This window comes from Ranitomeya variabilis, chromosome 1 (assembly GCF_051348905.1).
Source record: "Ranitomeya variabilis isolate aRanVar5 chromosome 1, aRanVar5.hap1, whole genome shotgun sequence".
NCBI lineage: Eukaryota > Metazoa > Chordata > Amphibia > Anura > Dendrobatidae > Ranitomeya > Ranitomeya variabilis.
In genome coordinates, this window is record NC_135232.1 from 815,907,240 (window position 1) to 815,932,005 (window position 24,766).

At 44.9% G+C, this 24,766-nt stretch overlaps 1 protein-coding gene across 2 annotated transcripts in view; it reads left to right on the plus strand.

Annotated features, from left to right (window-relative positions):
* Positions 1-24,766, plus strand: part of BMP3 (bone morphogenetic protein 3) — a 186,869-nt gene that overhangs the window by 147,965 nt on the left and 14,138 nt on the right. For both annotated transcript variants that reach the window (XM_077274580.1, XM_077274589.1), the window contains exon 2: positions 518-1,416. In XM_077274580.1, coding sequence (XP_077130695.1) covers positions 518-1,416 — 899 coding nt within the window. The remainder of the gene's footprint in view (positions 1-517; positions 1,417-24,766) is intronic.

Sequence of the window (24,766 nt, forward strand, 5' to 3'; positions counted from 1 at the left end):
ATAAAAACATACTTTAAAAGCAGCCATTGACTGAGCTGCACTGTAGATTAGTCCGCCCACTGCCCTGAAGTGACAGGTCTCTACAAGTGTCTATGTATGGGGAGAGACTGATCAGTCACTATCGGTGAAAGGAAGACACCTGTCCGACTACCATGTCACTCAGGAGAGTGGGAGAGGAGAAGCTGAAAGTAACCGGACTGTGGCTCCTGTCCTCGGCGACTTCTAAAGTATTTATTTTCTGAAATGCAGCAATGCTTTAGAATCAAACATGCCTGGCTGAGAGCACACAGACAGTGACCGTGGTTCGAGCAGCATATATCAAAAGTCATGTTCCCTTTAACATGCATAATTGAGATTTACCTGATTTGCAGTTTATGAGAAATAAAATTCTAAAACAAAAAACAGTCGACAAATAAATTTGGTTTTGGTCCAGATATATTTAATATATGGACATGATTACACGTGGTTGTTGGTTTCTGTTTAAATAATACAATCTTTATTTTTACATGCTTTTTAGGCAACGCTGACGATGCCAGTCACCATATTTTCAATTTGACGTCACTCACATCTTCCGAAAACATACTCTCAGCTACATTTCATTATTATCTTGGGGACTTGCTAAACAGCAGCTTAAAGTGTACACACTCGTCATCATGCCTTCGCCGGATAAATCGAAAGCATGAAGTATCCATAGGTTTCACAGTATCCAGTTTCACATCATTTGAGAACCAGACGAGAGTCCTAGGTCACTTTTTCATAAACATTTCCTCATCCTACGGTGATATTCCTATTTGGCAGTGGAAGGACATCACACATATCCTACGGGAGGCCAAGCAGAATGGAGAGACTATCATTGGAGTCAACATGACCATTGATTCTCCCAACCAACATCGAAAACATTTGCTAAGGCATAAGCCTTATATCTTAGTATATGCTAATGACTCAGCCATCTCCGAACCTGATAGTGTTGTTTCTAATTTGCACGGACAACACAGTCCGACTATTCCTAAACCTCACCATAAAGCAGGGCTTTTCAAACACAGAAGTCGACGTTCAACGGATATTCTTTTACCTTTACAAAACAACGAGCTACCGGGAGCCGAGTACCAATATAATGAAGACGAAGAGCGTTGGGAAGAGAAAAAGCCATACAAAGCCCTTCATGTTAAGCCAGCAGAGAAAGGGAAATCGAAAAAGAAATTAAGAAAAAGTGGGCGACAAAAAAGCCAAACATTACAGTTTGATGAGCAGACCCTGAAAAAGGCAAGAAGAAAGCAATGGAATGAACCACGAAATTGCGCACGCCGTTACCTAAAAGTAGACTTTGCAGACATCGGTTGGAGTGAATGGATTATTTCCCCTAAATCCTTTGATGCTTATTATTGCTCAGGTGCATGCCAGTTCCCGATGCCAAAGGTATTGTAAATATTTTAATAGTAACTTTACACTGGATTTTATATCAACATGTAGTTTCACACAGTGCTGGGAAGAAAAGTGCATCTCTTTTTTTTATGAACTGCACATCTTTTTTTTTTTTTTTTTTTAATCAATAAAATATTCCAGCTGTTTTATTAGGAAGCCCAATGAAGCCGTAAATAAGTAATATTTTTTATGTCTGCTCTTTAAGTGTAGCTGTTAAAATAGTGAGATGTGAAAACTGAAGGTTTATGTGTAGGAATTTCTTGTACACTGTCCAAACACTAATGCCTCGCTATGTAGAAAAGCGTGACCTTTTGTCCGCTAGTGGAGGTTCATGTTCCACTTCTTTTTGCATTTGTTAATGTCCACATTTCACACTTTTGCAATAACCAGACATGCCTTCATTCTTTCTTTCATCACATGTTCCTTAAAGGGAAAGAGATAAACTAATTTTTCATGAACCAGTTATTACATTTATTTAAAAGGATTAGTAAATATGAATCGATATGGAAAATAGATCATATAAAAACAACAATCACCTATTTAATCACCCATAGATCTAGTGCCAATGTCAAGTGGTCACTTGCAGTCTCTGTTTCCTTCCCTCCAGAGATGATGACATGTAAATCCAGATGACTGCTGCAGTCAATCACTAGCTGCAGTAGTCTTCTTCTGTACATATTTGCATCGCTGCTTAAGCAATGATTGGCTGCTGCTCTCAAGTGAATGAATATAATGTCATTGCTTCAGAGAAATAAAATAAGACTGACTAGGGCCCCTAAAGCATTGGTGCTGGAGCTGAGGGAGGACTGAACATGTGAATATTGATGAATATTTTTTTAGCAACTTTCCTGCCGTTCTTTTAAAATGAACTGCTTTAAAGGTAAACTGTCAGTAGGATCAATCCCCCTTAGTCGCTTAAATGGCCATGTAGGTCATATGACGCTGAATAAAGTGATATCTTATTTTCTGTGATCCGATGTACAGCAGAGCTAAGGCTACTTTCACACATCAGGTTTTTCCTGTCAGGCACAAGTTTTGAAAAAAACAGATCCATTTTTTTCTGGCGGATCCGTTTTTTTCTCATAGAGTTGTATTAACGCCGGATGGCAAGACGTTTCATCCGTTTTTTGCGGGATCCGTCTAAAAATTTTCTCTCTCTCGAGCTGTGTGTGATTATTAGGGCAAAGTGTCAGTCATTACATATCTGACACTGGTATCGCCCCCTTTCATTTAAAATAAGCTCTGGAGGCAGATTCTCATTCACATTAGTGTCCGGCTCATAGATTTTAACAGCTCATTTACATTCAAGAAAGTTGTGGATATCTCTGGAATACGACATTGGATTGAAGACTACTATCTGGTGGCAAAAAATTACTAACATGGCTGCTGGACATGTTCCTGCGAATTGATTCGCGCCATCTTTAATAACCATCTCACCTCAGCTGGGTTGCATAGCTCAAGCACTGTGCTGCTGGCTAGCAATTTTGGAACTGGCTAAGATTTTCCAAGTCAGGAAATTGCATTAATGGCCTAATCTTAATGGCTGAGGGTGTGTAATTGGCGGTTCACAGAAAAGCGACTGATACCCGTTATACGGGTATTTCACCGCTGAAATAGCAAAGCTCCATTGGTTTTGAGTCATGGCACTCCACTTCGGTTTGTTCCCAACACAAGTTTTTTGTGTCATTGTGCCATCAGTGCTCTGTGTGAACGGGGCTGGATGACTGGCCCATACAAAAAGCTAACCCAACCCCCTTCCCTATCCTTTCACCATTACAGAGAAGGGAAATGGCTTACCGTATTTTTCGGACTATAAGATGCACTGGACTATAAGACACACCCCAAATTTTCAGATGGAAAGTGGGGAAAAAAATAATGTGTCGAATGGGGGTCCATCTTACAGTCCGAATTCAGGTTACCAGGGAAGGGATTGGCACAGGTGGAGGAGTGGTCACAGTAGTCGTTCGGTGGTCCAAGCTGGTGAGGTGGCCTCTGGGAAATCCCATCCCAGGCTGTTGCGGTGGCGGTGATCTGTGCGGTGGCGCTGCTTTGTGCGGTGGCGGTGCTCTGAGGGGTGGCGGTACTCTGAGCGGTGGCTAGGCTCTGTGGGGTGGCTGGGCTCTGTGGGGTGACTGGGCTCTGGCATGGCAGGGCTCTGAGGTGGCGGGACGTCAGTGCCCTGTGGGGCAGCAGCGCTTTGTGGTGGTGGCAGGGCTCTGTGGTGGTGGTGTGGCTCCACTCTGCCGGCATTTCGTCAAAGCCCGGAAGCCCCCGCAGCTCCATTGCTGTGATGCGGTGGCTCTGGGAAAATAGCCACCGGGGGCGGCGCATGCTCAGATTCTGATCTCGGCAACGAGAGGACGAGATCTCGTTGCCGAGATATGAATCTGAAAATGCTTTGCTCCCAGCGGCCATTTTGCCGGAGTCCACTGGACCGCATCGCAGCAACAGAACTCCGGGGGCTTCCGGGCTTTGACAAAATGACGGCAGAGCCGCGCCACCACCACAGAGCCCCACCTCCACTACATCACAGAGCACCACCACCGCCGCACCAGCTTTGGACGGGAGGCTGCATCGGGACCGCCACCACCGGGACCGCCACCACAGGATTTGTAAGTATATTCCTACCATAAGACACACACCCATTTTCCCAAAAAAAATTTGGGGGAAAAAGTGCGTCTTATGGTCCGGAAAATACGATACTTTTTGAAATGAGCCAGTCAGGCCCTTCACTTATACCTCTAATGATAAGCTGACACAAAATTCTCTCCCACTTTGAGCAAAAACTGGAAATGGAGCTGCCAGGACCAAGGAACGTTGTTGATAGCAGGATATCAGTGGAGCTTTGCTAATACAAGTATAATATATAAATATTGTATATACATCCAAACGTAACTTTTCTGTAAAGCGGGCAACTATTTTAAAATGAAATGAAACTCAAACAACTATCAAATTCATAGATAGCATTGAGGACTCCTGGTCTTACATAACACTTGAGGCTCTGCTCTCCCCAGGATTGAGCACCCCTAATGGTATTACAGCGCCATATCTCCCTGTAGTAGAACACTTTGTATCTTCTACCCCTGCCCCCCACATCCATAGCAGTCTATGCAGACCTGTAATAATTCACAGCAGACCTCCACACCTTCCTCTATTTACTTTTTGTGCATCACAAGGTTCCATAGAACGGACACTGTAAATGTGTACAGATTGTGTATGTGTAAAGGTACCGTCACACTAAACGATATCGCTAGCGATCCGTGACGTTGCAGCGTCCTCGCTAGCGATATCGTTTAGTTTGACACTCAGCAGCGATCAGGATCCTGCTGTGATGTCGCTGGTCGCTGAATAAAGTCCAGAGCTTTGTTTGGTCATCCGATCGCCGTGTATCGTTGTGTTTGACACCAAAAGCAACGATACCAGCGATGTTTTACACTGGTAACAAGCGTCTGCTTCCTGCTCTGACTGAGATCCGGCCCTAAAGTGAAAGTGAAAGCACAGCGGTGACGTCACCGCTGTGCTGTTAGGGCCGGAGCTCAGTCAGTGTCGGGAAGCAGACGCTGGGGGACGCGCATGTAAATATGTACTGTTTGTTTTTTTTACTTTTACGCTGGTAACCAGGGTAAACATCGGGTTACTAAGCGCGGCCCTGCGCTTAGCAACCCGATGTTTACCCTGGTTACGCGGGGACCTCGGCATCGTTGGTCGCTGGAGAGCGGTCTGTGTGACAGCTCTCCAGCGATCAAACAGCGACGCTGCAGCGATCGGCATCGTTGTCGCTATCGCTGCAGCGTCGCTTAATGTGACGGTACCTTAAGAGTTAAGTCAAGTGTGCTCAGGTCACAATGGAGGGCTTGTATTATATTCCTTCGTTTAAGGCTTCCAGTGCCTTCCACAATTAGTTTGTGGTGTTTATCTGTGGAATGGAAAGTATGAATTGGCTTCCATTCTCATATGTGACATGGGGTTGGGTGGAATTGGATACAGCTAACGTTTTCAAAATGTAAAATCAAGTTCAATAATTCACAAGCAGGGAAATTCTGGATGCATTTGTTACACTTTCTGAAAGTTCAAGTAAGTTGGTCCACCTGTATCTTGTGGAATTCCCGGGCCTCCAACAGATTGGGCTCAGTGCCCAAAGGTTAATAATTGCTGGTTGACATTGATAGCCTATCACATTCCTCCTTCAGGCTGAAAAGCTAGTCAACAGGAAGAATAACAGCACGTGTGCTTGTTTTACTGTACAAGTAGAACTGTGGATAATGTATCAGACGTTATATAGGACACGGATCAGATGTTCTGCTGGAAAGATCCAGGAGACTCTATGCACAGAGTGGAACCGTGTATTAGGAGCCTTGCAGCCCTTTAGTACAGAGCCAAACGTGATCCATGTACCACCTTGTGGCGGCTCCGTGCCTCTCTCTGTTATATTCCACCCCAGTCCATAGTAATGCAGTAGAACTTGTCATTTTTTTTCACTCTATGTACAGATATTGTACCAAGCTGAAATAAATGTGCTTAAAGGTGTTGTCCACCCTTGGGTACATTTTTTTTTACTTAATGAATGTTTTGGGGGCAAAAAAATCATTTTTATAATTGGGTTAAGTTTGCACTCTTTTTTCTCAGCACATTCAACTTCTGATGTGATCTTAATAAATCAGCTGACAGGAGCTCAGAAAAAGACAAATGGAAGAACTGCAAACTCCTTGTCAGACCTTCATAGCGGCTGACTGTTGGATTCCCACTGTCTGTTGCTGCTGCATTCAGCAATATGTAGACCACAGAGGCAATAGAAAATAAACTGTGCAACATTTTTAACCCCTCCACGACATATGACATATATTTACGTCATATGTCGTGTTCCTGACTTTGATGTGGGCTCCAATGCTGAGCCTGCATATTTCCCGGGACATGACAGCTGATTTATTCAGCTCCGATCCACCCATGGCATCCACCCAGAATGGTATGAATAAAAATGTCAACTCAAGGCACAAACAATAAGCCCCCACCCAGCCCCAGACACCAAAAAATGGAGATGCTACTGGTCTCGGAAAATGATGGCAAATTCTAAAACTTTTTCATACAAATTTGGGATTTTGTTTCACTAGTTAAATAAAAAATAAACTAAACTTGTTAGGTATCTGCACACTCATACTGACCTTGGGAGTCATATTGCCAGGTTAGTTGTACCATATAGTGAGCATGGTAAATAAAAAAAAAAAAAAAAAAACTATTGTGGCAATGTACTTTTTTGCAATTTTACCACACTTGGATTTTTTTTCCATTTTCCAGCACATTATATACGGTAAAATCAATGTAATATTCAAAAGCACAACTTGTCCTGCAAAAAAACAAGCACTCATACTGCCAAATGAAAAATAAAAAAGTTATGGCTCTTGGAAGAAGAGGAGAAAAAAGCAAAAACCAAAAAATGGAAAATGGCCATGGCATGAGGGGGATACTGAAACCCAGTCACAAAAATGATTTTTTTAGCCCCAATTGCGTGATTTAATGAAAAAAAAATGTCCTGAACGACAAACAATACCTTGGACTCGCTCACATGTGAATAAATACACAGCCCAATGTCACTCTATGGGGCAGCGCACCTCTGCGATTATTTTCTCATGCCGATTCGGAGGGTGGTAAGAGATATGTCTGCGCTGTGGTATGATGGCTGGAAGCCACAGTCAGGAAGCACTCGGCCACCATACCACAGCGCAAACATACACAAATTCACCTTGTTTTGCCACATATCCTATTAGCCAATTCGAAGGTTGATGACACCAAAAGTGCACCATTAACAAATATTAACAGGCAGGTACGGAGCTTTATCATTTCTTGATCAAAGTTTTGTGTGATTGGCCAGGAACATAACAGTACGGTCGGGGTCACACAATTGATTATTCTCTCATGCTGGAGAATCTCGCCGACTATGCTAATGACACTCGGCTCAAACTCAGAGTGTGATCCAAGTGTTATCTTAGTGTGATCTCATTCTCTTGCGTGCAAAAACTGAAGCACAGGTGTGGAGAAGATGGAGAACTTAAGGTACCTTCACACTAAACGATATCGCTAGCAATCCGTGACGTTGCAGTGTCCTGGCTAGCGATATCGTTTAGTTTGACACGCTGCAGCAATCAGGATCCTGCTGTGATATCGGTGGTCGTTGAACAAAGTTCAGAACTTTATTTGGTCGTCAGACCGGCGTTTATCGTCGTGTTTGACACCAAAAGCAACGGTACCAGCGATGTTTTACACTGGTAACCAGGGTAAACATTGGGTTACTAAGCGCAGGGCCGCGCTTAGTAACCCAATGTTTACCCTGGTTATTAGTGTAAAATGTAAAAAAACCAAACAGTACATACTCACCTTCGCGTCCCCCGGCGTCCGCTTCCCACACTGACTGAGCACCGTAAAGTGAAAGTGAAAGTACAGCACAGCGGTGACGTCACCGCTCTGCTGTTAGGGCCGGCGCTCAGTCAGTGCCGGAAGCGGACACCGGGGGACGCGAATGTAAGTATGTGCTGTTTGTTTTTTTTACATTTTACGCTGGTAACCAGAGTAAACATCGGGTTACTAAGCGCGGCCCTGCGCTTAGTAACCCGATGTTTACCCTGGTTACCCAGGGACCTCGGCATCGTTGGTCGCTGGAGAGCGGTCTGTGTGACAGCTCTCCAGCGATCAAACAGCGACGCTGCAGCGATCGGCATCGTTGTCGCTATCGCTGCAGCGTCGCTTAATGTGAAGGTACCTTTAGTTTCTCTGTTTTCTCCATTGCCTAAGTCCACGGATGTCGGACTGCACTCGGATTACATCCGAGTGCAGTCCGATGCTTCACACATACCCATAGACTTGTATGAGTGTGTGTGTGTGATCCGAATTCCAAAGCCACTCACAGCATGCTGCAATTGTTTTCTCATGTCGAATCGATCTGCACTGCCCCATAGTATAATTAATAGTCTTTGTGGTATCTGATAAAAAAATCAAATAGCACTTGGCCTTATTATTCCTGTTTAGCGGGCCCTAAGGCCTGATTCACACGTCAGTGGCTCCGGTACGTGTGGTGACAGTTTCCTCACGTACCGGAGACACTGACACACATAGACACATTAAAATCAATGTGTCTCTGCACATGTCTGATTTTTTGCGGACTGTGTGTCCGTGTGCAAAACACGGAGACATGTTGTGAATTTGCTTTTTGCTCCCTCTAGTGGTTACTAGTTTTTTTTGACTCTGGTTTTTCTGTCATTCCTTTTATCCGCACCTGGGTCGTTAGTTAGGGGTGTTGCTATATAAGCTCCCTGGACCTTCAGTTCAATGCCTGGCAACGTAGTTATCAGAGCTAGTCTGCTGTGCTCTTGTCTACTGATCCTGGTTCCAGTTATATCAGCTAAGTCTGCCTTTTGCTTTTTGCTATTTGTTTTGGTTTTGTATTTTTGTCCAGCTTGTTCCAAATCTATATCCTGACCTTTGCTGGAAGCTCTAGGGGGCTGGTGTTCTCCCCCCGGACCGTTAGACGGTTCGGGGGTTCTTGAATTTCCAGTGTGGATTTTGATAGGGTTTTTGTTGACCATATAAGTTACCTTTCTTTATTCTGCTATCAGTAAGCGGGCCTCTCTGTGCTAAACCTGGTTCATTTCTGTGTTTGTCATTTCCTCTTACCTCACCGTCATTATTTGTGGGGGGCTTCTGTCCAGCTTTGGGGTCCCCTTCTCTGGAGGCAAGAAAGGTCTTTGTTTTCCTCTACTAGGGGTAGCTAGATTCTCCGGCTGGCGCGTGTCATCTAGAATCAACGTAGGAATGATCCCCGGCTACTTCTAGTGTTGGCGTTAGGAGTAGATATATGGTCAACCCAGTTACCACTACCCTATGAGCTGGATTTTTGTATTCTGCAGACTTCCACGTTCCTCTGAGACCCTCGCCATTGGGGTCATAACAGTTTGCCAGGCCAATATTAAATGTTTAATGCATTGCAGAAGAGGGATTATAAGAAAGAAGATTCTGAGTTTTTTTTTTCTTCTTCCCCTTTACCTCAGAGTGGCTATGCTTGCTGCAGACATGAATGTCCAGACCTTGATTACAAGTGTGGACCAGCTGGCTACTCGTGTGCAGGGCATACAAGACTATGTTATCAGAAATCCTAGGTCAGAACCTAAAATACCGATTCCTGAACTGTTTTCCGGAGACAGGTTTAAGTTTAGGAATTTCGTGAATAATTGTAAATTGTTTTTGTCCCTGAGACCCTGTTCATCTGGAGATTCTGCTCAGCAAGTAAAAATTGTTATTTCGTTCTTACGGGGCGACCCTCAGGATTGGGCTTTTTCGCTGGCGCCAGGAGATCCGGCATTGGCTGATCTTGATGCGTTTTTTCTGGCGCTCGGTTTACTTTACGAGGAACCCAATCTTGAGATTCAGGCAGAAAAGGCCTTGCTGGCTATGTCTCAGGGGCAGGACGAGGCTGAAGTGTATTGCCAAAAATTTCGGAAATGGTCCGTGCTGACACATTGGAACGAGTGTGCACTGGCCGCTAATTTTAGAAATGGCCTTTCTGAAGCCATTAAGAATGTTATGGTGGGTTTTCCCATTCCCACAGGTCTGAATGATACTATGGCACTGGCTATTCAAATTGACCGGCGGTTGCGGAAGCGCAAAACCGCAAATTCCCTCATGGTGTTGTCTGAACAGACACCTAATTCGGTGCAATGTGATAGAAAAACCGCAAATTCCCTCATGGTGTTGTCTGAACAGACACCTGATTTAATGCAATGTGATAGAATCCTGACTAGAAATGAGCGGAAAATTCATAGACGCCGGAATGGCTTGTGCTACTATTGTGGTGATTCTACACATGTTATCTCAGCATGCTCTAAACGTATAGCTAAGGTTGTTAGTCCTGTCACCGTTGGTAATTTGCAACCTAAATTTATTCTGTCTGTAACTTTGATTTGCTCACTGTCATCTTATCCTGTCATGGCGTTTGTAGATTCAGGTGCTGCCCTGAGTCTCATGGATCTCTCATTTGCTAAGCGATGTGGTTTTACTCTTGAACCATTAGAAAATCCTATACCTCTTAGGGGTATTGATGCTACACCATTGGCAGCAAATAAACCGCAGTATTGGACACAGGTTACCATGTGCATGACTCCTGAACACCGCGAGGTGATACGTTTCCTGGTTTTACATAAAATGCATGATTTGGTTGTTTTAGGGCTGCCATGGTTACAGACCCATAATCCAGTCCTGGACTGGAAGGCTATGTCACTCTCAAGTTGGGGCTGTCGTGGTATTCATGGGGATTCCCTGCCTGTGTCTATTGCTTCTTCTACGCCTTCGGAAGTTCCGGAGTATTTGTCTGATTATCAGGATGTCTTCAGTGAGTCTGAGTCCAGTGCACTGCCTCCTCATAGGGACTGTGACTGTGCTATAGATTTGATCCCAGGCAGTAAATTTCCTAAGGGAAGACTGTTTAATCTGTCGGTACCTGAACATACCGCTATGCGTTCATATATCAAGGAGTCTCTGGAGAAAGGACATATTCGTCCGTCTTCTTCCCCTCTTGGTGCGGGATTCTTTTTTGTGGCAAAAAAGGACGGATCTTTGAGACCTTGTATTGATTATCGGCTTTTAAATAAGATCACTGTCAAATTTCAGTATCCTTTACCGCTGTTGTCTGACTTGTTTGCCCGGATTAAGGGTGCCAAGTGGTTCACCAAGATAGACCTTCGTGGTGCGTACAACCTTGTGCGCATTAAGCAAGGTGATGAATGGAAAACCGCATTCAATACGCCCGAAGGTCATTTTGAGTACTTGGTGATGCCTTTTGGGCTCTCCAATGCGCCTTCAGTTTTTCAGTCCTTTATGCATGACATTTTCCGGAAGTATCTGGATAAATTTTTGATTGTTTATCTGGATGATATTTTGGTTTTTTCTGATAATTGGGATTCGCATGTGGAGCAGGTCAGGTTGGTCTTTAAAATTTTGCGTGAAAATTCTTTGTTTGTCAAGGGCTCAAAGTGTCTCTTTGGTGTACAGAAGGTTCCCTTTTTGGGATTCATTTTTTCCCCTTCTGCTGTGGAGATGGACCCAGTCAAGGTCCGAGCTATTCTTGATTGGACTCAGCCCTCGTCAGTTAAGAGTCTTCAGAAGTTCTTGGGCTTCGCTAACTTCTACCGTCGTTTTATCGCTAATTTTTCTAGCATTGTGAAACCTTTGACGGATATGACCAAGAAGGGCTCCGATGTAGCTAACTGGGCTCCTGCTGCCGTGGAGGCTTTCCAGGAGTTGAAACGCCGGTTTACTTCGGCGCCTGTTTTGTGCCAGCCTGATGTCTCACTTCCCTTTCAGGTTGAGGTGGATGCTTCGGAGATTGGGGCAGGGGCCGTTTTGTCGCAGAGAGGCCCTGGTTGCTCTGTTATGAAACCTTGTGCCTTTTTCTCTAGGAAGTTTTCGCCTGCCGAGCGAAATTATGATGTGGGCAATCGGGAGTTGTTGGCCATGAAATGGGCATTTGAGGAGTGGCGTCATTGGCTCGAGGGTGCTAAGCATCGTGTGGTGGTCTTGACTGATCACAAAAATCTGATGTATCTCGAGTCTGCTAAACGCCTTAATCCGAGACAGGCCCGCTGGTCATTGTTTTTCTCCCGCTTTGATTTTGTTGTCTCGTATTTACCAGGTTCAAAGAATGTGAAGGCCGATGCTCTTTCTAGGAGCTTTGTGCCTGATGCTCCTGGAGTCGCTGATCCTGTTGGTATTCTTAAAGATGGAGTTATCTTGTCAGCTATTTCTCCGGATCTGCGACGTGTGTTGCAGAGATTTCAGGCTGATAGGCCTGAGTCTTGTCCACCTGACAGACTGTTTGTCCCGGATAAGTGGACCAGCAGAGTCATTTCCGAGGTTCATTCCTCGGTGTTGGCAGGTCACCCGGGAATTTTTGGCACCAGAGATCTGGTGGCCAGGTCCTTTTGGTGGCCTTCCTTGTCAAGGGATGTGCGGTCATTTGTGCAGTCCTGTGGGACTTGTGCTCGAGCTAAGCCTTGCTGTTCTCGTGCCAGCGGGTTGCTCTTGCCCTTGCCTGTCCCGAAGAGACCTTGGACACATATCTCCATGGATTTCATTTCTGATCTTCCGCTATCTCAGGGCATGTCCGTTATCTGGGTGATATGTGATCGCTTCTCCAAGATGGTCCATTTGGTTCCTTTGCCTAAGCTGCCTTCCTCTTCCGATCTGGTTCCTGTGTTTTTCCAGAACGTGGTTCGTTTGCACGGCATCCCTGAGAATATTGTGTCAGACAGAGGATCCCAGTTCGTTTCCAGGTTCTGGCGATCCTTTTGTAGTCGGATGGGCATTGATTTGTCGTTTTCGTCTGCTTTCCATCCTCAGACTAATGGACAGACGGAGCGAACCAATCAGACTTTGGAGGCTTATTTGAGGTGTTTTGTCTCTGCTGATCAGGACGATTGGGTGACATTCTTGCCGTTGGCTGAGTTTGCCCTTAATAATCGGGCTAGTTCCGCCACCTTGGTTTCGCCTTTTTTCTGCAACTCTGGTTTCCATCCTCGCTTTTCTTCGGGTCATGTGGAGCCTTCTGACTGTCCTGGGGTGGATTCTGTGGTGGATAGGTTGCAGCAGATCTGGAATCATGTGGTGGACAACTTGAAGTTGTCACAGGAGAAGGCTCAGCGCTTTGCCAACCGCCGCCGCGGTGTGGGTCCCCGACTACGCGTTGGGGATTTGGTATGGCTTTCTTCCCGCTTTGTTCCTATGAAGGTCTCCTCTCCCAAATTTAAACCTCGTTTTATTGGGCCTTACAAGATATTGGAAATCCTTAATCCTGTATCTTTTCGTCTGGATCTTCCTGTGTCGTTTGCTATTCACAATGTATTTCATAGGTCCTTGTTGCGGCGGTACATTGTGCCTGTAGTTCCTTCTGCTGAGCCTCCTGCTCCGGTGTTGGTTGAGGGCGAGTTGGAGTACGTGGTAGAGAAGATCTTGGATTCTCGCCTCTCCAGGCGGAGGCTTCAGTACCTGGTCAAGTGGAAGGGCTATGGTCAGGAGGATAATTCCTGGGTGGTCGCCTCTGATGTTCATGCGGCCGATTTAGTTCGTGCCTTTCATGCCGCTCATCCTGATCGCCCTGGTGGTCGTGGTGAGGGTTCGGTGACCCCTCACTAAGGGGGGGGTACTGTTGTGAATTTGCTTTTTGCTCCCTCTAGTGGTTACTAGTTTTTTTTGACTCTGGTTTTTCTGTCATTCCTTTTATCCGCACCTGGGTCGTTAGTTAGGGGTGTTGCTATATAAGCTCCCTGGACCTTCAGTTCAATGCCTGGCAACGTAGTTATCAGAGCTAGTCTGCTGTGCTCTTGTCTACTGATCCTGGTTCCAGTTATATCAGCTAAGTCTGCCTTTTGCTTTTTGCTATTTGTTTTGGTTTTGTATTTTTGTCCAGCTTGTTCCAAATCTATATCCTGACCTTTGCTGGAAGCTCTAGGGGGCTGGTGTTCTCCCCCCGGACCGTTAGACGGTTCGGGGGTTCTTGAATTTCCAGTGTGGATTTTGATAGGGTTTTTGTTGACCATATAAGTTACCTTTCTTTATTCTGCTATCAGTAAGCGGGCCTCTCTGTGCTAAACCTGGTTCATTTCTGTGTTTGTCATTTCCTCTTACCTCACCGTCATTATTTGTGGGGGGCTTCTGTCCAGCTTTGGGGTCCCCTTCTCTGGAGGCAAGAAAGGTCTTTGTTTTCCTCTACTAGGGGTAGCTAGATTCTCCGGCTGGCGCGTGTCATCTAGAATCAACGTAGGAATGATCCCCGGCTACTTCTAGTGTTGGCGTTAGGAGTAGATATATGGTCAACCCAGTTACCACTACCCTATGAGCTGGATTTTTGTATTCTGCAGACTTCCACGTTCCTCTGAGACCCTCGCCATTGGGGTCATAACAGAGACATGTCTACGTTTCTCCAGCAGCACGGTCCGCAAAGCGTCCCGCACACGGAGAACAGTGTGCACTCTCCTCCGTGTGCACGTACCGCCGCAGGAGAAACAGTGCTACAGTAAGCGCTGTCCCCCCTTGCGTGTGGTGCTGAAGCCGGCATTCATTCCTTCTCCCCAGCAGCGTTCGCTGGAGAGAAGGAATGAAAAATCAAGGTTTTTTTTTTTTGTGTCTAAAATAAAGTTCGTGGTCACCTCCCACCCCATGTGCGCCCCGCCCGCTTGCATTAAAATACTCACCCACCCATTGGGGTGGAGCCGTATATTCATCCCTGTAATGAGCGGCACCACGTGACCGCTCACAAAGGACAAGCTGCCGGCGCTGAGAGGAAGCATCGCGGGAGCTGGGTGAGTATTTTATTGTAAGCGGGCGGGCGCGCAGGGGTGGGAGGTGACCAGGAACTTTATTTTAAACACAAAAAAAAACCTCTTGATTTTTCATTCCTCCACTCCAGCGAACGCTGCTGGGGAGAAGGAATGAATGCCGACTTCAGCACCACACACAGGGGGGGACAGCGCTTAACTCTAGCGCTGTCTCCTGCACGGTCCGTGTGGTCCTCAGTCGGCACATGGGCGGCACATGGCTGCCGCACGTGTGCCACACTGATGTGCCACGTGAGCACACGGACACACGGACCCGGATAACTCCGGTACCGATTTTTCCGGTACCCGAATTATCTGGAGACTGGCCTAAAAGGAATAACTGAGAAATTGAGCGTTTTGGGTGGGGTTACCTATTTTATCTAATCATTGGAGGCCATTAAATTAAGTTCCATAACCCCACAAAGCTAAAAATCACCTGGAATGTCTACTGGCTACTGTAAAATACGGCTTTAAATACAACGCAAGTTCAATTGTATAAGTTAAATATGTCCAAAGGGATCCTGAAAACATCTGGACTTTCGAGTGAGCTCAGCCACGGTGAAGCCATAGTATACAGACATTCATCTTTTATTAGTGTCACTTGTAACATTATACGGTGTGCAGCCCCAGGTTTGGTCAGCTTTGTTGTAGATCCCATCTGACAGTTTTCATATACAGCAGTAATCTTGGTCTTAAAGGGTTTGCTCATAAATTATTTTATAGAGGTGCTGCATATATAGAAGTTTATATTGACATTTCATAATCACTGAATGGATGTATACAAACACTGACATATAGTCGCTGGCCTTTATTCAAAGACTGTATTAACACAGAGGATGCATTGTAAAGTTTTGGTACTGTCTTCTTAGCCACACCAACCAGTAATCATCATACCACTGTTTCTTTTTATTCTGGCAATGTCTGATCACTTGGATTTTAACTGGGCCATTTACACTTTCTAATAGGTAATACGGCTGCCTTCACCTTTTATCTGTTAGTCAGTGTTTATTGTGAGTCATTCTGTAAGATTACATTATCACGATGAGATTTTGGTGAGTTTTTGATGCTGTGTATTTTTGCTAAGCAATAGGCTATGTTCACACGCTCAGTATTTGGTCAGTATTTTACCTCAGTGTTTATAAGCTAAAACCAGGAGTGGAACAATTAGGGCTCATTCTCACATGCGAGAAACTCAGATGAGTCTCGCACGTCAATACCAGGCACTGCACCCGCCACTCAGATCGGAGCGTGCGGCCGCATAGCAATACATGCAGCTGCACGCACCGCTCCTGAATGCCGGGTGCAGTGCCGGGTATTGACGTACGAGACTCATCAGAGTTTCTCGCATGTGAGAATGAGCCCTTAGGCCGGTTTCACACGTCAGTGGCTCCGGTACGTGAGGTGACAGTTTCCTCACGTACCGGAGCCACTGACACACGTAGACCCATTAAAATCAATGCATCTGTGCAGATGTCATTGATTTTTTGCGGACCGTGTCTCCGTGTGCCAAACACGGAGACATGTCAGTGTTCGTGGGCGCGCACGTATTACACAGACCCATTAAAGTCAATGGGTCCGTGTAAAACACGGACCACACACGGACCTTCTCCGTGTGCAGTCCGTGTGGTGTGCAGGAGACAGCGCTACAGTAAGCGCTGTCCCCCCCACATGGTGCTGAAGCCGCCATTCATATCTTCTCTGCAGCAGCGTTTGCTGCATAGAAGATATGAATAATAGTGTTTAAAAGAAAGATCTATGTGTCAACCGCCCTCCCACCCCCTGTGCGCCCCCCCGCTGTTCTGAAAATACTCACCCGCCTCCCTCGCAGTGTTCTGTGCTGGCTGCCCCTTCTACTGTATGCGGTCACGTGGGGCCGCCGATTAGAGTCATGAATAGGTGGCTCCACCTCCCATAGGGGTGGAGCTGCCTATTCATGACTGTAAATGAGCGGCCCCACGTGACCGCATACAGTAGAAGGCGCGGTCAGACCAGGAAGCATCGACAGCCAACGAGGGAAGCGGGTGAGTATTTTCAGAACAGCGGGGGGGCGCACAGGGGGTGGGGGGCGGCGGACACATAGATCTTTCTTTTAAACACTATTATTCATATCTTCTATGCAGCAAACGCTGCTGCACAGAAGATATGAATCGCGGCTTCAGCACGATGCAGTGTACCACACGCGTGGGTACCACACGCTCCGTGTGGTACCCACTCGGCACACGGGCGGCACACGTGTGCCGCACGTATGGCCTACGTGAGCTCACGGGCACACGGACACGAATAACTCGGTACCGATTTTTTCCGATACCGGAATTATCTGGACGTGTGGGACAGCCCTCAGAGGAAGAGTATAATAGAAACACGTCACCACTTCTGTATTATCACCCACTCCTGGTTTTGGCTTACAGATACTAAGGTAAAATACTGACCAAATTCTAAGGTAAAATACTGACCAAATTCTGAGGTAAAATACTGACCAAATACTAAGGTAAACTACTGACAAAATACTAAGGTAAACTACTGGCCAAATACTGAGGTAAAATAATGACCAAATACTGAACGTGTCAACATTGCCTTACAATTCCAGCAAAGGGGATGGGATTCAGGCTGTGTGCCCATGGTGAGTTTTTAGTGAGCTTTTGCGTATTTTCGCTGCATCAGAAGTGCAGCATTTTTGGCTGTGTGCCCACATTGAGTATTTGGTGAGGTTTTTTTTACCTCATCAGGAGTGGGTGATAAATACAGAGGTGGTGACGTGTTTCTATTATACTTTTCCTCTGACTGTTCCACTCCTGGTTTTGAATTACACATACTGAGGTAAAAAACTCAACAATTACTGAACATGTGCACATGGCCCGAGAGTAAAAAAAAGTTTCAAAAACGTGATAAGAACCCATGTAAGAAAACCACACACAAACATATGTTAAAAGCAAGCAACCTCATTTATATCATAAGTGCAGAAATCCTGCATCATCAAAAGCTCACCTAACCCCACATTCCCACAATAAGCGTTAATGCTGCAGCAGCTGGATTTTGTAAGGGTGCTATTTGTAAGTAGCTAATATCCACCAAAGGGATGTTCGACTGATGCCAGATTGGCGTTCTGAATTTGCAGAATGGGCAAAACAAAAATTGGAGCAGGACCCTCAGTTTAACAGAACATTATGTTCAGTGATGAGGCAAACTTTTTTTCGTGGTCCATTTATATGGATACACCTAAATAACATGGGAATGGTGGCAGTTTTCTTGCGTAGGGTGTCTTGCATTGAAATCTGCTGCAATGACCCGGGTACTGCGTTCACCAGACATCAACACAATTTCTATGCGCTCCTCAAGTGTTAACCTCTGCGACATGTCAATGGCTGTAAACAAAGAGAAACTTGTAAATAACTCATGAAAGAATAAAGTTACGTTAAAACCAAGCACACCATTGTTTTTCTTGTGAAATTCTCAATAAGTTTGATGTGTCACATGACCCTCTTCCCATTGGAAAAAATAAAGTTGGATCCAAAATGGCCGATTTCAAAATGGCCACCATGGTCACCACCCATCTTGAAAAGTTTTCCCCCTCCCATATACTAATGTGCCACAAACAGGAAGTAGATATCACCAACCATTCCCATTTTATTTAGGTATATCCATATACATGTACACATAGAATAGATAGATATATAGATGTCAGTGACACACGTATATATACAGGTGCAAAATTTGAATATCATCAAAAAGTTAATTTATTTCAGTTCTTCAATGCAAATAGTGAATCTCATATATTATTTAAAGTCCTAACAAACAGTGATCTATTTCAAGGGTTTATTTCTGTTAATGTTGAGGATTAAGGCTTACAACCAATGAAAACCCAAAAGTCATTATCTCAGTAAATTAGAATACTTTACAACACCAGCTTGAAAAATGATTTTAAAATCCAAAATATTGGCCTACTGAAGTGTATATTCAATAAATGCACTCCACACTTGATTGGGGCTCCTTTTGCATAAATTACTGCATCAATGCGGCGTGGCATGGTGCCGATCAGCCTGTGGCTCTGCTGAGGTGTTATAGTAGACGAGCTTGCTTTGATAGCAGTCTTCAGCTCGTTTGCATTGTTGGGTCTGGGGTCTCTCATCTTCCTCTTGACAATACCCCATAGATTTTCTCTTTAAGATCAGACAAGTTTGCTGGCCAATCAAGCACAGTGATACTGTTATTTTTAAACCAGGTATTGGTACTTTTGGCAGTGTGGACAGGTGCCAAGTCCTGCTGGAAAATAAAATTTCCATCTCCAAAAAGCTTGTCGGCCGAGGGAAGCATGAAGTGATCTAAAATTTCCTGGTAGATGGCTGCACTGACTTTGGTCTTGATAAAACACAGTGGACCTACACCAGCACATGACTTGGCTCCCCAAACCATCACTGATTGTGGAAACTTCACACTAGACCTCAAGCAGCTTGGATTATGTGCCTCTCCACTCTTCTTCCGGACTCTGGGACCTTGATTTACAAATGAAATGCAAAATTTACTTCCACCTGAAAACAACACCTTGGACCACTGAGCAACAGTCCAGTTCTTTTCTCCTCCACAAGGAATGCAACACTTATAGACCATGTCCTGTATATGTCTGTGTTTGATGGCTCTTGAAGCAATGACTCCAGCAGCAGTCCAATCCTTGTGAATCTCCCCCAAATTTTTAAAAGGCCTTTTCTTAACAATCCTTTCAAGGCTGCAGTTATTACGGTTGCTTGTACTCCTTTTTCTACCACACTTTTTCCTTCCACTCAACTTTCCATTAATATGCTTGGATACAGCACTCTGTGAACAGCCAGCTTCTTTAGCGATGACCTTTTGTGGCTTACCTTCCTTGTGGAGTGTGTCAATAACTTCCTTCCTGACATCTGTTAACTCAGGAGTCTTCCCTATTATTGTGGAGCCTGCTGAAACAGACTAAGGGACCTTTTTAAACTCTTAGGAAGCCTTTGCAGGTGTTTTTTGTTAATTATTCTAATTTACTGAGATAATGACTTTGGGGTCTTTATTTCTGTTAATGTTGATGATTATGTCTTACAGTCATTAAACAGTTGAAATAGATCACTGTTTGTATTGAAGAACTGAAATAAATTAACTTTTTGATGATATTCTAATTTGATGAGAAGCACCTGTATGTATCTACTAGATGGTGGCCCGATTCTAATGCATCGGGTATTCTAGAATATGTATGTATGTATGTACATCTCTCTGTGAGTGGGGGTTAAATTCCGCACCAATATCGCTGATTGGTCGCGCCCGGCTGGCCAATCAGTGAAGCGTGGTTCAAATCTGGTGTCAATTCGCGGCCGGACTGCGCCTGTTGCTGATTGGTCACGGCCGGCCAGGCACGACCAATGACCGAAGCTGTGTTTAAATACCGCGCCAATATCGCTGATTGGTCACGGCCGGCCGTGAGCTACCAATCACTGAAGCAGTGTTTAAATCCTGTGCCAATATTGCTGATTGGTCGCGGCCGGCCAAGCACGACCAATGACTGAAGCGGTGTTTAAATACCGCGCAAATATCGCTGATTGGTCACAACTGGTCGTGCGCGACCAATCAACGAAGCGTGATTTAAATCCCGCGTCAATTCGCTACTGGACCGTGTCTGTCGCGGATTGGTCGCAGGATGTCAGGGGTTTGGGGCGCTGGATGTCGGGGGTTCGGGGTGCAGGATATAGTACAGCCATGTAGTAAATAACACAGCCATGTAGTATATAGCACAGTCACGTAGTATGTACTATATAGCACAGCCATGTAGTATATAGCACAGCCATGTAGTATATAGCAGCCACGTAGTATATAGCACATCCTGTAGTATATAGCACAGCCACATAGTATATAACACAGCCCACGTACTATATAACAGACAGCCACGTAGTATATAGCAGAGCCACGTAGTATATAGCACAGCCACGTAGTATATAGCAGCCACGTAGTATATAACACAGCCCACGCAGTAAATAACACAGCCCACACGCAGTATATAACACTGCCCACGTAGTATATATCAGTCATGCAGTATATAACACAGCCCACGTAGTATACAGCAGTGTGGGCACCATATCTCTGTTAAAAAAGGAATTCAAATAAAAAATAAGTTGTCCCGATGCGTGCAAAGCTGCCGCCAACTTCTGTTCCCAGTGATGCATTGCGAAATTACCCAGATGACATCTGGGTAATTTCCCAATGCATCTCTGGGAACAGAAGCTGGCGGCAGCCTCGCCGCTCGCGCGCATCGGTGGACGGCGGAGGGTGAGAATAGCACAATTTTTTTTATTATTATTTTTAACATATCTTTTTACTATTGATGCTGCATAGGCAGCATCAATAGTAAAAAGTTTGTCACACAGTGTTAATAGCAGCGTTAACAGACTGCGTTACACCGCGTTATGCCGCGGTGTAACGCAGTCGGTTTAACGGACTGCTAAAATGCTATGTGGGCGGCGGGCGCTGACTGGGAGGGGATTATGGAGGGGGCGCTGACTGCAGGGGAGTAGGGAGCGGCCATTTTGCGGCCGGACTGTGCCCGTCGCTGATTGGCTGGCCGCGACCAATCAGCAACTTGGGATTTCCGTGACAGACAGACAAACAGACAGATGATTCAACAAGCGGTACAGAGACCACACATAGAGTATAATCCTTGCAAAAATATTTTTATTAAAGCAGCATATACAATAAACTCAAGGACAACTAATAATACAAGATAAAAAGAACTACTGGATACCACGATAAACGGGGAGCGTGGTGACCAGCATGACCAATGCCACAGTAAAAAATCAATGCTCATACCTCCATACTGATCATGTGCAAACTAAGGACCAAAAAAGGTCTGTGCAAAAAAGGCTAAGTTAAATAGCAGCATTTACAAAAAGTGCAAAGTGCGACATGTCCAAGTGGACCTATTAGAAATGCATGAGCTAAATAGACATAAGAGGTGAGCGATACTTACAACTAAATAAACAGGCACGGAGCTGATGACAGGAACTCCCCGCCGCCCCAACACACGTTTCCTATAGACTTCTTCAGGAGGCGTGACAAACTGACAGACAGACAAACAGATGGAAGTGCCCCTTAGACGATTATATATAGATATATTACATCTATCGATCTAATCTATCTATCTAGCTAGCTATGAAAAGTCAGCAATTCAGCAGCCATGTACTGTAAAATCACAGCAGGAGAAGACATGATAGAATAGATGGATTACACACAGTATATACACATAGATATATATAGATATTCAGATGTCAGTGACATATACAATTAGCACAATGCATGTGCAGCTTACTGGACATGTATTTAATTATTAAAAGATTTTTCAGAAAAAAATGTCGTGGGCTCCCACACAATTTTCTTAACCAGCAGCAAAAAAACAGTATTCCTCACCTTTCCAGAGAAGATGATAATCAATTTGTCCCAAGACTTGTCTAGTCTGCTACACCTAGATGGCAGGCTGCATTATTGCATGATGTGACCATACAGCCTGCCATCCAGCAGAGACACTCAGCAGCATCTTCTACCCCTGTCCAATGTCTCTCAGTGAACCGGCAGGACCTGTCTGACGTCACCGCGAGTGTGAGAAAGTTCTCACGCTCCTGATGCCATCAGAAAAGTCCTGGGAGTTTACAGCCAATGAATTCACTTCACCTTTCTGACGGTAGTGCGAGCACCGTTAGAAATTTTCCCATGGCGCTCGTGCTAATGTCAAATTGGTACCGGAGATGTCAGCGTCCATGTGTGTAATACATGTGGCACACATGTGGTAACCGTGTGCCACATCAGTACCACACGGCAGGAGCCAGTGAAGCAGCGGTACAGTAAGTTCTGTTCCCCGGCATCTGGTCCTGAAGATGACTCTCATGATTCTCCTCTGCTCTGCTCTGCCAGCGATCGGCACGAGAATGATGAGAGTTGTAGTCAAGTGAGAACAATAACTGCAAGCAGTGGCTGATGGGACTATTACTCCTATCAGCCTACACCTGCTGTCACTAATAACAGTGAAAGCAGGTGCAGCTGATGGAGATATTCATCATCCGGCTATAAATAAATGAATTAATGAAAAAAACAGCGTGGGTTCCCCTATATTTTCTGTAACCAGACAGGCAAAGCCGACACGGTGATCTGCTGTGAAGTCACTGAGCTTGAACTACGGTGACCTCATCACTGACTTTCCCACGGTGCTGAGGTCACTGCAGTTCAGCCCGGCTGGGAGCACAACCTTAGTGATTGGATGTAACCTCGATAACGTCCGCTAGTCACTGTGGCTGCGCTCGCAGCAACTCATTCACCAGTGGTTCTCAGCCTGGACAGTTGCATCTTGGCACCATCCAGGTTGAAAACTGTTTATTTCCTGGACATTTATTATGGCATGGGACAGAACGACGGATAGGAGACCACAAATTGAAAGACATATTCCTAGAACTACCACTTCTCTCCTATAAACAGCCCCCTAACTTAAGGAATCTCCTTGTCAGAGGTGTCCTCTCATCACGATCAATGACTGACTGGCACATTCCCATGTAGCAATAAAAAATGCAGAACTTGTACTCACATATTACCAACAAATATATTCCACGTACCAAACACAAATCAGGACTATAATGTCACGGGTTCCTTTTCATGTACATCCTCCAACGTGGTGTACATAATACAATGTACGAGGTGCCCTGGAAGCATCTATATTGGGGAAACCATGCAAAAACTACAAACTAGGATGAACCCAGACACACAATCAGGAATGAAACCGACACCATGCCTGTGGGAAAGCATTTCTCTGAACCAGGACACAGTATGAGAGATTTAAAAGTCTTAATACTAAAAAGTAATCTTAAGGACGACAGAGAAAAAAAAATGTGGGAATTCAAACTAATGAAGATATTCAATTATTTGACACTAAGACTCAATTTAACACCTGGATTTATGAGTCACTGCATGGATACAATTCTCACCTTCACCAGAAGGACTCCAGATAACTGAGAACATCATTCCCACTGCCTCTCCATTTGTAAGAAAATACCTAATTTGATTTCCTTGGCTTATTTTTAGGAGGCATCACACCTTCCTCCCGAACAAATGTCCTACTGCAGTATCATTTAAATGTTGTGCCTTTTTATTATTAATCTATTTGTAATCTTGCCTGAAGAAGGAGCCTTTGTGCTCTGAAAGCTTGCAAACATATTATTTTCTGGTTAGCCAATAAAGGTATCACTCCAAGAATATTTTTGTCATCATTGGGCAGAAAAGTAATTTTTACCCCAATTTTTTTTATTTTGCAAGAGTAACAGGAGAAAATGGACCCCAACATTTGTTGTAAATTTTCTACTGAGTATGCTGATGTCCCATATGTGGGGGAATACTACTATTTGGGTGCACGGCAGGGCTCAGAAGGAAAAGAGAACTGCTTGACTCAAAACAGATTGAATCGACAGCGGATGCCATGTTGCGTTTGGAGAGTCCCTGATGTACCTAAACAGTGAAAAAAAACATCAAGCGACCCCATTTTGGAAACTAGATCCCTTAGGGAATTTATCTAGTTGTGTCATGAGCCCCTTGACCCCGTGGTGCTTCACAGAAGTTTATAAGGTAGGGTAGGGTAACAGGAGAAAATGGACCCAAAAATCTATTGTGCAATTTCTCCTGAGTATGCCATACCCAATATGTGGAGGAAAACCACTGTATGGGCTCACAGCAAAGCTGGGAAAAGAAGGAGTGACATTTTGGAACGCAGACTTTGATGGAATGGTCTGCGGGCGTCATCTCACGTTTGGAGAGCCCCTGATGTGCCTAAACAGTGAAAACCCCATTTTGGAAACTACACCCCTCAAGAATTCACTGGATTTTATTTGAGGGAGTGCGAGCCATGTAGCTTTTCCAGAGTCTTTGTTCTAGCAGTAAAGTGGAAACCCCTTATAGTTCCAGAGACAGATGACGGACCTGAGGTGGGTCTGGTTTTGTGCGGGATGAAT